This window comes from Galeopterus variegatus, unplaced genomic scaffold, assembly GCF_000696425.1.
Source record: "Galeopterus variegatus unplaced genomic scaffold, G_variegatus-3.0.2 Scaffold4068, whole genome shotgun sequence".
NCBI classification, from domain to species: domain Eukaryota; kingdom Metazoa; phylum Chordata; class Mammalia; order Dermoptera; family Cynocephalidae; genus Galeopterus; species Galeopterus variegatus.
The window spans coordinates 24,064-39,950 of record NW_007730179.1 but is presented as its reverse complement, the minus strand read 5'-3'; the positions used below and the strand labels follow the sequence as shown (position 1 = coordinate 39,950).

Genomic DNA, 15,887 nt, shown 5'->3' with positions numbered 1-15,887 from the left:
TCTTTCTGTAACATACCTAAAAAGCTACTAAAATTGACACGAGCACTCTGTGTTCTAAGTCATTCACCATCCCAATCAATCTTCTCCTTCCTAAATGGGGTCACCTAAAAATGAGAGGAAATAACCAGCACATGTTCTAAGTCATTCACTATCCAAATCAATCTTCTCCTAAATGGGGTCACCCCAAAATGAGAGGAAATAACCAGCACTAAGTTCCAACCAGAAAAAACATTTTCAAGAAAACTACCTTAACATTGCCAAGTTAGGAAGGCAGAACAGAGAAGATGAGCCTACAAAAGGAAGCTCACCTTCTGTTTCGATTACTGAAAGATAAAAATGATGAATGAAAAGCAGAGCTCTCCCGTGCCTTGTCACATATCCCATTTCCAACCACTTAAAGTGCATCAGCTCCACGCTGGCCCAGCAAGTCCCTTAGCACCTCCATACGGTGGGATGAGAACACCCTGGCTTCTTTTATGTCAGAATCCAAACTCTTTCACAAGCAGTTACCCTCCTTAGAACCTCACCAAGTTTGTGTTCAGCTCCCCCTGCACTCCCAGGCACTGTGTCACTCACAGCACAGAAGTACTCAGCGGCGTCACTCAAATGCACAGAGGGTTTCCTCAGGTGGAAGGAAGAGTCACTCTTTCTAAATTCAGCCTCAAAGCCTTTGATGCCTTTAACCAGGGTTTCCCCTAAAAAGTACCCAAGGAGAAGCTGGAGGCCTTGGCTGGGATACTGGACATACCAGAAGAGATAAGGAGTTGTAGCATAGGAATAATTACATCTCAATTCCAGAAAGGCTCCTTCAGAGACTGTGACATGGACATCAGGCTGGGTCACTGACTGTGCTCCGGCATCTCCTGGAAAATCAACATCATATCAGTGAAAGCAATGCAGATTTCACTATGAAAAATATTTCTACTAATATCTGAAAACAGTTACTTCTGTGGAATGAGGAACCATAATAGAATGTTACTCACTCAGGGCAAAAATCACACCCAGTCCTGGGATGAGCAACAGGAGCATGGCTGAGCAGGGGAGATGCTGCGGGAGTCCTGGAAATTCTCCTCTGAGCAAGCAGGAAAGTGGCTGTGGCAGTCAGCTCCCGGAAATAGGAGGGGTGAGTAAGGTTGGGCTAGACAAGTCCCTTGTTTAGGTAAATATACAAAAGCTGCTGAGATGCTCCTGGGTGCTTCCTGACTGATTATCCACTTGTGCTGTCTTCAAACAGCTCTGTGAGACAGCTTCGGTCATAGCTGCAGGAAGGAGGGGCTGAGGGGAAGGTGCTGATCTGAGCGGAAACAGGGAGCTCAAGTCTGTTCAACATCACCCTCTGGAGGCCAGATGCAGGACTGAGGGTCCAGACTCCCCACAGAAAGCTCACCTGTGCTGTCCTTCTGTTTAGAGACATGTCAAACACTTCCACTGAACATGTTTCTTTTTTCCTTAATCTGTGCTTTGTCGCCCTCAGAAGTAGATCACATTAATCCTAGCCTCAATATAAAGTGGGGACTGTAAAATAGAGGAAGCATTTACTTTCCAGAGAATCTGGTCATACAATAAATCTGTCAGACTTCAGAGTCCATTAGAGCCTTTGTGTAAAACCAGCTGAGTCATTCTGAAAGCAGAAAGATCAGACCAACTCCCCTAGGCTGAGCTTTACATGGCCTTGCTGACAGGGAGCATCAGATCTAGAGGAGGATGTGGCAGGATGTGGAGATAATTGCCTCGGCTGGTAAAATTAAAAATAAGATCAGACATAAAAATACCAGCCTAGAACACAGATCTGCAGCTAGAAAAATGAAATAAAGTTGTCTTTGTCTACTTCAAGCAGAATTATGAAGATTCAGTGGCTTTCGATCAACAACCATAATAATGTGATATTCAGATAAGAAAGTGAAATCCCATTTTCATCTGCTCAGAACACACGGAGTATTACACCCAATTCTGGGTACCACACTATCAAGAAAATATTGATAGACTTGAGCGTCTACCAACAACACTGAGTAGACTGATGAAGACGTTGCAAAATAAAACATAAAGAATTTTTGAAGGATTTAAGGACAGAGTAAAAACAGATTTGCATTAACCCTGGAACCCTAGAAGGAGTACCACCAGCAGACCAGAGCCAAGAGAATAGAAACTTCTGGGAGGAATGAGAGACATGAGAGCATTTTGAATATGAAATCCATGATAGACAGTCATCTAGCAGTTTTACGTGAGTGAAAGTCAGGTCTGGTAAATGAGGGTAGTGTTGATTGTAGCCAAACCCCTGTAGCTAAAATAGTAACCCTCAACCAGCAAATCAGTTCGGTTTTGCTTGTTTGTTTGTTTGTTTGTTTGTTTAAGGAAAATGAGAATAGAGAAACAGGCTGCCTTCCCTCAGGCCAATAGGGTCCTTTTTCAAAAGTTAGAAAACCTCTTTTCCAGTACTGTGATTGTTCCTGGCAGCACGAGATCAAATCCATCCTCAGAATCTCATTTCCTTGCTTCTTTTAGTCTGCAGATTGTCTCTCACTTATGAGAAGTTGTCAGTTTGAGACTTTTAATGTCCATGAATAATGCTTATGAATCCAGAGATGGACGACCATACCTTCTCCCTGCCTAACTCTCCAAAACCCCCACTGATAAAAGAACAGAAATGTAGAAGGGATGATGCTTAAATCAGAGACATGAAAGCCAACGTAAAAGTAAATAAACTACAAGGCCGTAATAAAAATTGTAATGAGTAACTCTTCAACCTGGCATTGGTGTGGGAGGAGCAGGTTTTTGGGGCTTCAAGAGCAAGTAGGTTGAAAAGCACCATCAGAAACCTGTTCACATACTCTAAATGAAAGGCTGCAAATTGACATATTTTGACTATTGTATCAGTTTTCTATTGCTGTTATAACAAATTACCACAAAGCTTATCTTGCAGTTCTGTGGGTTAGAAGTTCAACATGGGGGCCAACCCCGTGGCTCACTTGGGAGAGTGCGGCGCTGGGAGTGCAGCAGCACTCCCGCCGCGGGTTCGGATCCTATATAGGGATGACCGGTGCACTCACTGGCTGAGCGCGGGAGGGTTGCAATCCTCTTACCGGTCACAAAAAAGAACAACAACAAAAAAAGAAGTTCAACATGGGTCTCATTGTACTAAAATCAAGATGTCACAGGACTACATTCCTTTCTGAAGGCTCTAGGGGTGAATTTGTTTTCTTCCCTTTTCCAGCTTTTAGAGGCCATGCACATTTCATGGCTCATGGCTCCTTCCTCCAGCTTCGAAACCCACAATGTTTCATGTCTTTGGCCATTCTTCCATAGCCACACCTCCCTCTGACTGACCACAGCAAGGACCATTTCCCCAGTTTTCATAACCCATGTGATTAGATTGGGTCCCCCTGGATGATCTGAGATAATCTTCCTATCTCAAGGTCCTTAACTAAACCACATCTTCCAGGCAACCTGTTGGAAAACAGACCTACTTAACCAATGGCACAGGAAACAACTAGTAGATGCATAGTCCTTCATCCTTATGATATGAAGAGACAGCAAAGAGGATTAGTCATAAGTGTAAAACAAGCAATATAAATGATAAATATAAAGACAAAAAAAATCAGAAAACCCAACACAAAGGGTAACCAAGAAAATTCCAAGAATAAAAGATAATTATTTTAAGAATTGTTTTAAGCCCTCATGATAGAAAAGATCATTGATCTTTGGTACTAAATACTGCTGTGTTCCCCAACCATCACTAGGAATGTATGAAGCTTCCAGTTACTCCACATCCTAGCTAATACTTGGAATTATCAATCGTTTTGTGTACCATTACACAATATAAACATTTTTTGTGACCCTTTATGAATTTCCTGCTACCCCTCCCTCCCTCCCCTTCCGTTTTCCCACCTCTAAGTGGCCTGAGTTCCATTCTCCACTTTTGAAAGTTCAACAAATTATTGGGATCATTGAATCTTTCATTTGGGGGATGAGGGGGGTGAGGGGGGTAACTGCCCAGTATAGGGATCCAAACCCTTCACCTTGGTGTTGTAACACCACACTCTAACCAACTGAGCTAACCGGCCAGCCCTGTTGTATCTTTCTTTCTTTCTTCTGTTTTCGTTTTTTTTCCTTTTTTCCCCAGCTCCCATTTATGAGTGAGGACATGTGGTATTTCTCTTTCTGTACCTGGCTTATTTCACTTAACACAATTTTCTCTAAGTCCATCCATGTTGCTGCGAATGGAAGAATTTCATCTCTTTTTATAGCAGAGTAGTATTCCATTGTGTACATATACCACATTTTCCTCATCCAATCATCTCTGGATGGACATTTAGGTTGATTCCAACTTTTTTTTAATTTTCTACGTTTATTTAATAAACCTTTATTGAGCCCTCTGTGTGTCAGACATTGTGTTAAATACTGGGAATACAACAGTGAAACTCTCTGACCTCATGAAACTACAGTCTACTGGGAGAAACAGACATTAAGCAAATACTTCCTCAAAATGATCCCTAAAAACAAATTGTGATAAATGCTCCGAAAAAATATATGGAGGTTTAAGAGCATATATCAAGGGAGCCTAATTCAGATTATGGGGTAGGGGAGTGTCAGGGAAATCCTCTGTGAGGAAAAGGCCCTAAAACGAGACTTAAAGCACGAGTAGGAGTTAGCCAAATCAGGCGTGAAGGGAAGAGTGTTCTTGATAGAAAGAATATTCAAGCTAGGGCCTCAAGGTAAAGAAGAGATTAGACTGCTTGGAGAATTGAAAAGAAAAATGGTGTGACTGGGACAAAGACATTGAGCCGCCCTGCAGGATGTGCTCCTTCCTGATCCTCTTCCAGGTAAGCAGGGGTCAGGACTTCACACTCTATTTGAAAGGGTGATTGAGGCTCTGTGAGGAGACCACAGGCTGCCACGCTTCCCCAGGCTTGAGCCCAGCAATGCCTGTCATCAAGCAGCCCATCGCAATGGGGGATGCTCAGTGGGAGGTTCTTGAGCCTGGAAGGGGCCTAAGCCAGCCTGGCTATCTCCACCTTCTTTTTAAAAATCTGCTTCTAGTGTCATCCTCAAATATTTTCCGAGTGCCTGCTCTGTGACAAGTCTGTGCTAGGTACTGAGGATATAGAGATGAATTTGACAGTTTCTCCTTCAATGAGCTCAAGGTCTAGTAGGGGAGACAGGCATAAAGAGACAATTGCTACTGCTAGCATCAGAAAGTCGTTGACATCTAACTTTGTCTCTCCTGCTGCAGTTCAGGACGATGTCGCCCCAGACTCCTTTCCACCAGCCTTCCTTCAGTTTTCTGACAACGCCTTAGTGGGGTTGTTGTAGGAGCTTCAGACATCAAGCCAGACTTCTGATAATGTTCTCTGCTTAGTGTTGAAGTGAACAGGACTGAAGCCATGTTGGGAACTAAAATTGCATGGGCTATAGGCAAATTTTTAAAAGTCACAGTTTTTTTTTTTTTTTCTTGGCATATATTTCCCTGAGTTCCCTCTTTTCCCATGGTTATTTTATATTTTGAACCTTGGTTACAGGGCAAGATGACATTATTTACAAGAATGTAAAGTTGTTTCCAGCCAGCCTGAAGCAGCAGAATTGCACATGCTACTCAGACCCTGAGACCAGGTTGAGAGCAGAAACCAGACGGACTCTTGGCTAGACCTTGCACCTGAGACCTTTCAAAAAGCCTTTGCTGCTCACATGCCCCTCCTTCCTGCCCCTCATTTCCCGATTCCAACTCTTAGCTATTGTGAATAGAGCTGTGGTAAACACGGTAGTGCAGGTATCACTTCAATATGATGATTTTGATTCGTTTGGGTAGACAACAGAAGTGGGATTGCTGGACCATATGGCAGTTCTTTCTGTAGTTGTTTGAGGAAGCTCCATACTCTTTTGCATAAAGGCTGCACTAATTTACAGTCCCACTGAAAGTGTAGAAGGAAGGGTTCCCCTTTCTCCACATCCTCGCCAGCATCTGTTATTCTCTGTCATCTTGATACTGACCAGTCTAATTGGCATGAGATGATATCGCAATGTATTTTTGATTTGCATTTCCCTGATGCTTAGTGATGTTTTTTCATGCGTCTGTTGGCCATTTGTATATTATCCTTTGAAAAATGCCTGTTCAGCTCCTTTGACCATATTTTAATCAGATATCTTGCTTTTTTACTGTTAAGCTGGTCGAGTTCCATCTGTATTGTGGATATTAATCCCTTGTCGAATGCAGAGTGTGTAAATATTTTCTCCCATTCTGTAGGTTGTCTTTTTGCTCTGCTAACTGTTTCTTTTGCTGTGCAGAGGTTTTTAGTTTGATATAATCCCATTTATTTTTTTCTTTTGTTGCCTGTACTTTGGGGATCTTGTGTGTAAAGTTTTTGCCCAGTCCTACTACCTGAAGTCCTACTTCCCATATTTTCTTTTACTAATTTGTAGTTTCTGGTCTTATATATAAATCTTTTACCATTTTGAGTTGATTTTGGTGTATGGTGAAAGTTACCGGTCTAGCTTCATTGTTCTACATATGGATGTCCAGTTTTCCTAGCACCACTTATTGAAGAGGCAGTTCTTTCCCCAATATATGCTCCTGTTGCCTTTGTCAAATATCAGGTGGCTGTAACTATGTGAGCTGATTTCTGGGCTCTCTATTCTGTTCCATTGGTCAGTCTATTTGTATTCCAGTAACATGCTGTTTTGGTTACTATAGCTTTGTAGTGTAATTTGAAGTAAGGTAGTGTAATGCCTCCAGCTTTTTTTTTTTTTTTTTTTTCTTTTTCCTCAAGATCACTTTGGATGTTTGGGGTCCCTTTTTGTTCCATATGAATGTTAGGATTGTTTTTTCTATTTCCGGGAAGAATAAGAATGTCATTGGTATTTTTATGGGGATTGCACTGAATCTGTAAATTGCTTTGGGTAGTATGGACATTTTCACAATGTTTATTCTTCCAATCCAAGAACATGGAATGTTTTTTCATCTTTTTGTGTCTCCTTTAGTTTCTTTCAGCAGTGATTTATAGCTATCATTGGAGAGTACTTTTACTTCCTTGGTTAAATTGATTCCTGAGTTTTTGTTTTGTTTTGTTTTTGTTTTGGTGACTACTGTAAGTGGGCTTACTTTCTTGATTTCCTTTCTGCTAGTTTGTTATTGGACTATGAAATGCTACTGATTTTTCCATGTTGGTTTTGTATCCTGCAAATTTACTGAAATTATTTATCAGCTCTAAGAGTTTTTTGGTAATGTCTTCAGGTTTTTCTCGATATAGGATCTATGTCATCTGCAAAGAGGGACAGTCTGACTCTGTCTTTTTCGACCTACCTGTCTTTTCTTTCTTTCTCTTGCCTGATTGCTCTGGCTAGTACTTCCAATACTATGTTAAATAGAGGTGGTGAGAGTGGGCATCCTTGTCTTGTTCCTTTTCTTCAGGGAAAAGGTTTCAGCTTCTCCATTAAGGATGATATTGATGGTAGGCTTGTCATATATGGCTTTTATTGTGTTGACATAATTTCCTTCTATAGCTAATTTGCTGAGAGTTTTTAGCATAAAGGTATGTTAAATTTTGTCAAATGCTTTTTTCTGTCTATTGAGATAATCATATGGTTTTTGTATTTGATTATATTGATGTGGTTTATCATATTTATTGACTTGCATATGTTGAAACATCCTTGCATCCCTGGGATGAATCCCACTTGATCACAGTGTATAATTTGTTTGATGTGTTGCTGTATTCTGATTGCTAATATTTTGTTGAGGATTTTTTCATCTATGTTCATCAGAGATATTGGCCTGTAGTTTTTGTTGTTATTGTTGTTGTATCTTTTTGATATCAGGGTGATGAAGCTGGCCTCATAAAATGAGTTTGAGAGAATGGTCTCTGTTTCACTTTTTTGGAGTAGTTTGAAGAGAATTGGTATTAACTTCTCTGAAAGGTTTGGTAGAATTCAGCAGTAAAGCCGTCTGGTCCTGGGCTTTTATTGTCAGGAGACTGCTGAATACTGTTTCAATCTTGTTGCTTGCTATTGGTCTGTTCAGGTTTTCTGTTTCTTGTTGGTTCAGTCTTCATAGTTTGTATGTTTCCAAAAATTTACCCATTTCCTCCAGGTTTTCAAATTGGTTGGCACATAGATGTTTATAATAGTCTCTAATGATTCTTTGTATTTCTGTGGTATTGGTTGTAATGTCTCCTTTTCATTTCTGATTTTTGTTATTTGGGTCTTCTCTCTTTCTTTTTTAATCAGCCTAGATAATAGTTTGTCTCTTTTGTTTATCTTCTCAAAAAAACAACTTTTTGTTTCATTGATATGTTGTATCATATTTAGGGTCTCTATTTCATTTAATTCTGCTCTGATCTTAATTATTTCTTTCCACCTACCAATTTTGGAATTGCATTGTTCTTGTTTTTCTAGTTCTTTGAGGTGTAGCATTAGGCTGTTTATTTGAAATCTTTGTATTCTTTTCATATAAGTATTATTTACAATAAATTTCCCTCTTAGTACTGCTTTCACAATATCCCACAGGTTTTGGTATGGTGTATCTGTTTTTATTAGTTTCAGGAAATTTTTTGATTTCCTGTTTAATTTCTTTTTTGGACTCCTAGGTCATTCCAAAGCCTGTTGTTTAATTTCCATGTATTTGGATAGTTTCCAGAGTTTTGCTAGTTACTGATTTCTAGTTTTAACTTATTGTGATCTGAGAAGCTACTTGAAATGCTTTCAATTTTTTTTTTAAATTTGTTATTTGTGACCTAACTTGTGGTCTGTCCTGGAGAGTGTTCCATGTGCTGATGAGAAGAATGTATACTCTCTAGTTGTTGGATGAAATGTTCTGAGATATCTGCCATGTCTAAATGTTCTAAAGTATAGTTTCTAATTTGTGTTTCTCTGTTGATTTGTTGCCTAGATGAGCTCTTGAGTGCTGGGTGAGGGGTGTTCAGGTCCCCCACTATTATCATATTGGGGGTCTATCTCTTTCTTTAGGCCTAATAGTGTTTGCTTTATATATCTGGGTAATCTCATGTTGGGTGCATATATATTTATGATTATTAGGTCTTCTTGCTGGATATCCCTTTTTCATTATATAATGGCCTCTTTTGTCTCTTTTTATGGTTATTGGGTGAGGGGTAAGGTAAGATGACGGGTAAGGTGATCTTAACCCTTGACTTGGTGTTGTCAGCACCACACTCCCAAGTGAGCCACGGGCTGGCCCTCAGATGTAGTTCTTCCAGGGAACCTTGCCATACCCATCTCTTGCTATTCCAGGAATCATTAAAGAGGGACTCAGAAAGGAGTAGGCTGGGCAAACTTCTAACATCGGGTGACTCAGGAATATTCCTCCCTTTCATCTGAAACCATATGTAGTCATAATGCCGGCAGATGCGCAGTTTTTGTTATCCTATGATTTCAGAGTTGTGATATGACTCGTGGCTGTTTTGACATTTCCTCCTTTACTAATATGTGACTATATGACCCTTCATGGTCCATACTATTCACCCCAGATGAGAAGATGCATAAAAAGAGAAGAATAAAGTGATTTCAGAGGAAAATTTTTTGGATAAGTGCAGTATTCATTGTCCATAACAGACTACATAGAAAACATGAGAATAATTCTTAGGGCAAGAGAATCAAATAGATTAACTCAGCTCAGTTTTGATTAAGGAGCAACTGGGAGTTTGGAATTGAGCATCATGACAATGAAAATATAAGAAAAAGTACTTAGTTGTTTCTAACAGAAGAATGTTATCAGTCACTGTTGCAGAACAACTCACAAAAATTATTAATTAAAGGAAGGCAAGACCTAGCAGAATATGTAATCAATACTTGGTACTTTTAGGCCACATAAGGTGAAGAAGAATATGGAGGAGGAAGAAGTGGAGGAGAAAGTTTCTTTGCAGTGGTTCAGTGATTAAAATAATAGAAAAAAAAGAGAAAAATGGTGAAAGTACATTGTTTTTGTCAAAAAAGCGAAAATAGAAGTAATTAGAAACTGCCAAGAAGAAAAATATACAAAGAAGTTGTGATACAAATGTGAAATTGTTTTAAGCAACTTAGGCAATTTAGGAAAAGAAAACCCACTTGATGATGCTAGAAACACTTTTCTTTGGCTTTTTAGAGTAGGAAATGTTCATTCCACATTAACTTGTGTGAAGGAAACAAAATGACAAAATATCATAGTTACAATAATTTAATGACAATTTGCTTTTCAGTTTTGTAAACCACATCTAGACAACAGAATGGATAAAAATATTGACAGTTGAGATAATGTAGAGGTGCAAATGGAGTAGACAGTACGTGGGGGCAGAAGTGGGAAAGAGCAGGAAGGGTGTGTATCGAGTGTTAATAACTTCAACTTGCACAGAGGAGAATGAAGACACTAACATGACTGAACAGCAAACAGAGGTATATGCATCTGATTTAAAAACAAAAGTAAATAATAATATAACCATCAAACATAATATAAAACATACAAGGGAAAGGAATTACGATGAGCTGCAATGTCTGCTTTCATTGCAGGGAATGAATGGACCTTAACGAAATCTAACTAGACAAAGGGGCGTTGTCCTGTAGCTTCATCATTTCAACTAAGGCTGAGGACAATGGGAATAAACTTCTCTAAAATCTAAACTGAGAAGTTAGCACCCATCCAATAGGACTTACTAAGAGTAAAAGTTTTGTCCTGAAACCCTGACCAGAAAATTTATACTTCTATTTATTGATTTTTTAGTAAGCTAGTATGGGCTGGACTCAATAGGGAAAACCAGGACATAGCCCGACTTTCTCCATCATTGCTTGTCCAATTTTCCCCTCATCTTCTTGTTTAATATTTTGGTTAGATCTCATAACTTTTACAGTTAATTTCAAGAACTAAAACAGTCTCATTTTTATGTATTAAAAAGCCCTATCCTAAAATGTTAGTCTTTCATCCAATTCAAAGCTTCTTTCCTTCCCACACACATAAACATACACAAGTGATGAGTGCTTTTCAGCAGACTTTACCTGCTAGGCAAGAAAGTTAAACTTTCAAAAACATTTTTAGTCAACTATAATAAGTCAAATTAGAACCCTCAGAGCAACATTTCCACATGCTGGTATTTAGAGCTTTGAGAAAAACAGCTGCCTCTTTACCCAATTGCTTTAAGAGAAAGGCTATCTGCTTACAAGCCCTCGCCCCCTACAGGGGTTTTCAATCAGCTTTTTTTTTTTTTTTTTTTTTTTACTTCATTCTTAAATAACAGAGTAAGCTAAGGATCTGTGAAAATTTAAAGAAAGCCTCAATATGAATGACGAAGATCAAGACAAGCAAATTTTAAATAACCCTAAAGACAACAGAGATAATTCAGTGAACACAAAATAACATTACAAAAATTCTAACTAAGAGTCTCCAGGAAATGCAACTGAACAACCAGACCATGTTGGAACAAGAGCATAACAGACTTTTACTGAGAGATCTCTAGAAATAAAGGGAATCTGATAGAATCACTTACACTGAGGAATTTGAGAAGAGATTGATAGTAGGTTAAAGAGGAGGAGAAAAGAAAGACAATTAGAAACTCCATTTAAAAGGAAAACCTGTACCAAAAAAGGATATGTAATTACACTGTTTATTTGTAGTTAACAATATTTTATTGTCATAGTACCTACCCTATTATTGATTTTCAACTTTGAGAATCAACTCATTCAGAGGATATGATCTAACCCTCAAAAGACAAACACCTAATACTTAATACTTGCCAAAGTCTTGGCTCAAAAGGCCTTTTATTTTTTTCTCACACATGGCCATTTTTTATGTACACATAATTAATATTCTCATATGTTATGGAAAATTTTCAAAAGTGTATGTACCAAAATGTAAATTATGGTTATCTAAGGGTGTTGAGATTTGGGGGCATTTTTATTTCTCCATCCATTTCATTTATCATTGTTTTTTAGATTTTCATACGTGGGAGTTGAGAATCACCAATGATTCAGTGAATCATCATTTATCTATCTGAACTTTGAAAACCTAGCTCAGGGGAGCATTTGGTGAAAAAGTTATGTGATCTTTACACAGAGAAACAGTTGATTAATTTATTGGTTTTTGGGTCAGAAATAATAATACCAAGAGTTTTATCTCCCCAAAAAGTTCTTATATTTTCATAGGACATTTTTAGTTTTTGAAAAGTCTGAACATGCAGGATTTTATATTATCCTCCAAACAGTTTTGTAGGGTTGGCAGGTTAGGTTTAATAATTTCATTATACAGAAATGATAATGTAGGATGTAGAAAGCATTTGTCTGATGAGCATTGATTAAGTACAGGACCTTTGGTGTGATATTATTTTAATGTCATGATAACCCTAGAAGATAGCATTATGGTCCCCATTTCATGAAGGAATTATTGAAGCTCAAATATCATAAGTATTTGACCAAGATCAAACTCTGATATCTTGTGCAGAGATGTCCGGGGATTTGGGGATTACTCTGAGCTTGCCGTGAACAAATGGGTGTCTGAATCTCCAGCCTTTGAATCTGTGGTGTGCAGAGAGGTGTATTTCTTTTTATTCAAAAGAGCAGTGAATCTATCTCCCTCATTTTCTCCACTGAGAACATGGGAATCAGAAACCCTTGGCTTTTCCAGGATATTGAATGTACTATGAAGTACTGGACAAAGTGTTCCTCTTAATGCGCTGGACAGAAAAGCTGGCCATCTCCTGGACATTTAGTGACCCAGGACTCTGTTCCACTGACTGCAGTCTCCTTGCCCATGTGTAAAAAGATGTCAGCCAAAGGGAAGAACTTATAGGCTGTAAGACTCTAAAATAATTTTTTTTTCTGTAATACTATTCCCCCACCAACCTTAGAAGAGGTGGGTGGAATACTCCTATCCTATCATCTAGCCCTATCAGTCTTAATATAAAATATCACCAAATATTTCTTTCTCAGTTTTCAAAATCAGAGGCAACCTACAACAACAAAATACCAACAACAACAAAAAAACACATCACAGTCCTGATGAAGACACAGGAGCACTTGCAAGATTCCCAGCAACTTGGCTATTATTCCTGTCTCCCTTGGGCCCCCAAAACTCCCAACTCTGAACAGTGATAATGACTCAGGCTCTCTGTGTTTCTGATTCAGATATTGCAAAAATAGTCTATACAGTCAATTAGAATCAAAAGACTCTTTCCATCCCCTCCTCTACCATCATCTTCATTGTCCATTACATACCATCCACAACAGGGTAGTGGGACAAAAGAAAAGAGAGGCAACAGAGAGAGTGAGAGATCTAAACTCAGAGAACACATAAAAATCAGCTTGTAAATGCTTGAAAAATGGCCATAGAAATGTTAAGAAGTATGTGATAGTAAATAATAACCTGACAATCAGGCTAAATTTTTCAAAAGCTGAGAAGCATATTGTCCACATGGACTGTGTGTGGTGTGCATATAAAGTATATGTAGTGTGTGCACAGCGTGTGTGTATGTGCGCCTATAAACTGAGGACTACCAATTAGCTTAGCAATGATAATGTAAGGCACAGAGTAAATCATTTGAATAATTCACTGGTCAGAGACAAAGGTGGAATGAAGACATTGCACAGGATACCCTTTTATACTTCCTGAATATTAGGCCATGTAAATGAAATACCTATTTAAAAATAAGTAAGACAAAAATTTAACAGTAAAAGAATACATGAATTTGCTAATACCTTCTAAAAATTAAAAAATAAAATAAAAATTTTAGAAAGCATTGCTCTTAGAATGCTTCTCCCTAGGCTGTGACTCCCACCCCACAGAGAGATGCTGCACAGACACAACCCTGTCTGTCTCACTGTGTGTCTCCCACGATGCAGTACTGCACAGCAGTGTCCCTCAGGGAAACCCAGGGCAGGCGCAGGGGCTGGACTTTCTGTCGGCAGGGATAAACAGAGATGCCGCTTCATTTCCATGTTTGTCTTTTATCCTTGAAGAACATATCATAGTCCCTGGTTGGGAAACTGTTGGTTACAGAAGATATACTCATTTGTAGCAACACTGGTGTGGCTACAGGATATGTTCACTTCTTGCCCTTCATGTGAGTCCACAGAGATGGGCTGGGTGGTCTTAGCAAGGCTCAACGTACCTATGGGAGTAAACACAATACTAGCTCCTATCCTGAAACCAAGGTTAGTTAGACGGCCCAGCACCCCCATGGTTCTCTCTCACATCAAATCCACTCCACACCCTTCTTTCCCACTATTACATACATATATAATTTATGTTTCATTTGTCTTTCAGGACAAATATATTCTCTATATTTATTCCAATAATGCCCAAGAACACATCTATGGAGGTGGCAGGTCTCCTTTCCCTCCCACGGATGGACCTTGGGGATCAGTAACCCAGAACATCTTTACTGCCCTGAGATACAACTCACATGAAGGTTTAGGAGCTGCCTGGAGAAAAATATGACCCCAAAACTGTGCCCCAACAACTTGGATAAAGAGCAATTGTTAGCAGGCAAGATTGCAGATTCCTGTCCAGCATCCTCAGGGCCAGATCCTAATTCCTCTTAAGCCCAAAATAACTCACCCAGTATCAGGAGCATGGTCACTCTTGTCACCTGCCTCATGTTCTAGGTATAAACTGGGATCCAGATTCTAGGCTGTTTTGCTGAGTCTGATCCTGGACTGGCATAGGAACCAAGGAAGTGAGGCATCCATGCTTTCCTGGCTGCACCCCGCCCTGATATCATGCATGCCCAACTGTGCCCCGCTTTGCTGCAATGACTAACTGATCCAGGACTTTCCACCCCTGAGAGAAAAACATCACCATATAATGTTGCCCTCTGCCCCACTTTAAAAATTGGGAAGTAAAACTATATAAAAGAAACAGCCCCACTGTACCCCGGGCTTGGCCTTTGTGATACGAGTCCGCTGGGCTGGTGCCAGCATCAATAAACTCCGCTTCCTGCCTCAAGCCTCAGTATCCTGCCTCTCCTTGAAAGTTCTCTATAACACATAGTAACAGAAGAGCACAGCAGCCACTGCAAGGCCCACCCTAGCAGCTCTCACCCTGTAGCTGTCCCCAGGAGAACAGCCAATAGCAGGGAAGCAGCTCCTCAGAGTGGGGCTTCTCCTCAAAGTCCAGTTGAAACGTCAAGAAGAATAGGGAGTAAAACTTCCAGTACCAGACCATAATAGCTGGAACTTCATTTCGGTTCTTCGCTGAGGTCTAACCCCTTAAAGATTTTATATGAATGGGGCAAACACATGAGAAGTTAGATTCCATCAGGCTCTTTTTTCTCCACTACTTTTCCACAACCCTGGAGGGTGGTCATCTATGGTTGTCAGTCTGATGCTCATGGACTCATGGACACACATGGTTCTGAGCATAACTCACCTGACCTGGTACTTTACTCCCTGAAATGTTCCATTGGTCCCTACGTAGCCAAGATGAACCAGGGGGAAAAAAGAACACTCTAAAAAAGAACAAATGAGTCAGTCTGAACCAGACCTTCCATCTTCTGACACTCTGGTGTCCTTTTATGATCATCTCACTAAGTCCACACCTAACATTTGCTTCTCAGACTCCACTTACCAGATATCAAATGGGGAAGCAGACCACTCACTAGTCCCTCCTGACCAGCTAGGGTAGGACCTTCAGTGTGGAATCATTCACCTAACCAGGGAGGAAGTGGGGTAAAGAAGAAGAAAAGGCACAGGTTCAGGGTCAAACAGACCTAAATGCACTCTGCCACCTTGTGACCTTAGGTAATTGACTACTCTGAACCTCAATTTCATCATTTGTAACATGAGGACAATAACACCTATTTCAGAGTCAGCCTGTGTGGCATATAGTCAACAGCACATTGTAGTTCCTTCACCTTCCCTTCCTTCTCACCTGAATCACACACAAAGTATCATGGCCAGTAGAAAGCAATGTATAGAATTATACA

At 39.7% G+C, this 15,887-nt stretch overlaps 1 protein-coding gene across 1 annotated transcript in view; it reads right to left on the bottom strand.

Annotated features, from left to right (window-relative positions):
- The window catches only part of CSPG4 (chondroitin sulfate proteoglycan 4), a 132,848-nt gene extending 117,721 nt beyond the window's left edge, over window positions 1–15,127 (bottom strand). The window contains exon 1 of the mRNA XM_008586656.1: window positions 15,004–15,127. Coding sequence (XP_008584878.1) covers window positions 15,004–15,127 — 124 coding nt within the window. The remainder of the gene's footprint in view (window positions 1–15,003) is intronic.
- Between the last annotated feature and the right edge of the window lie 760 nt (window positions 15,128–15,887).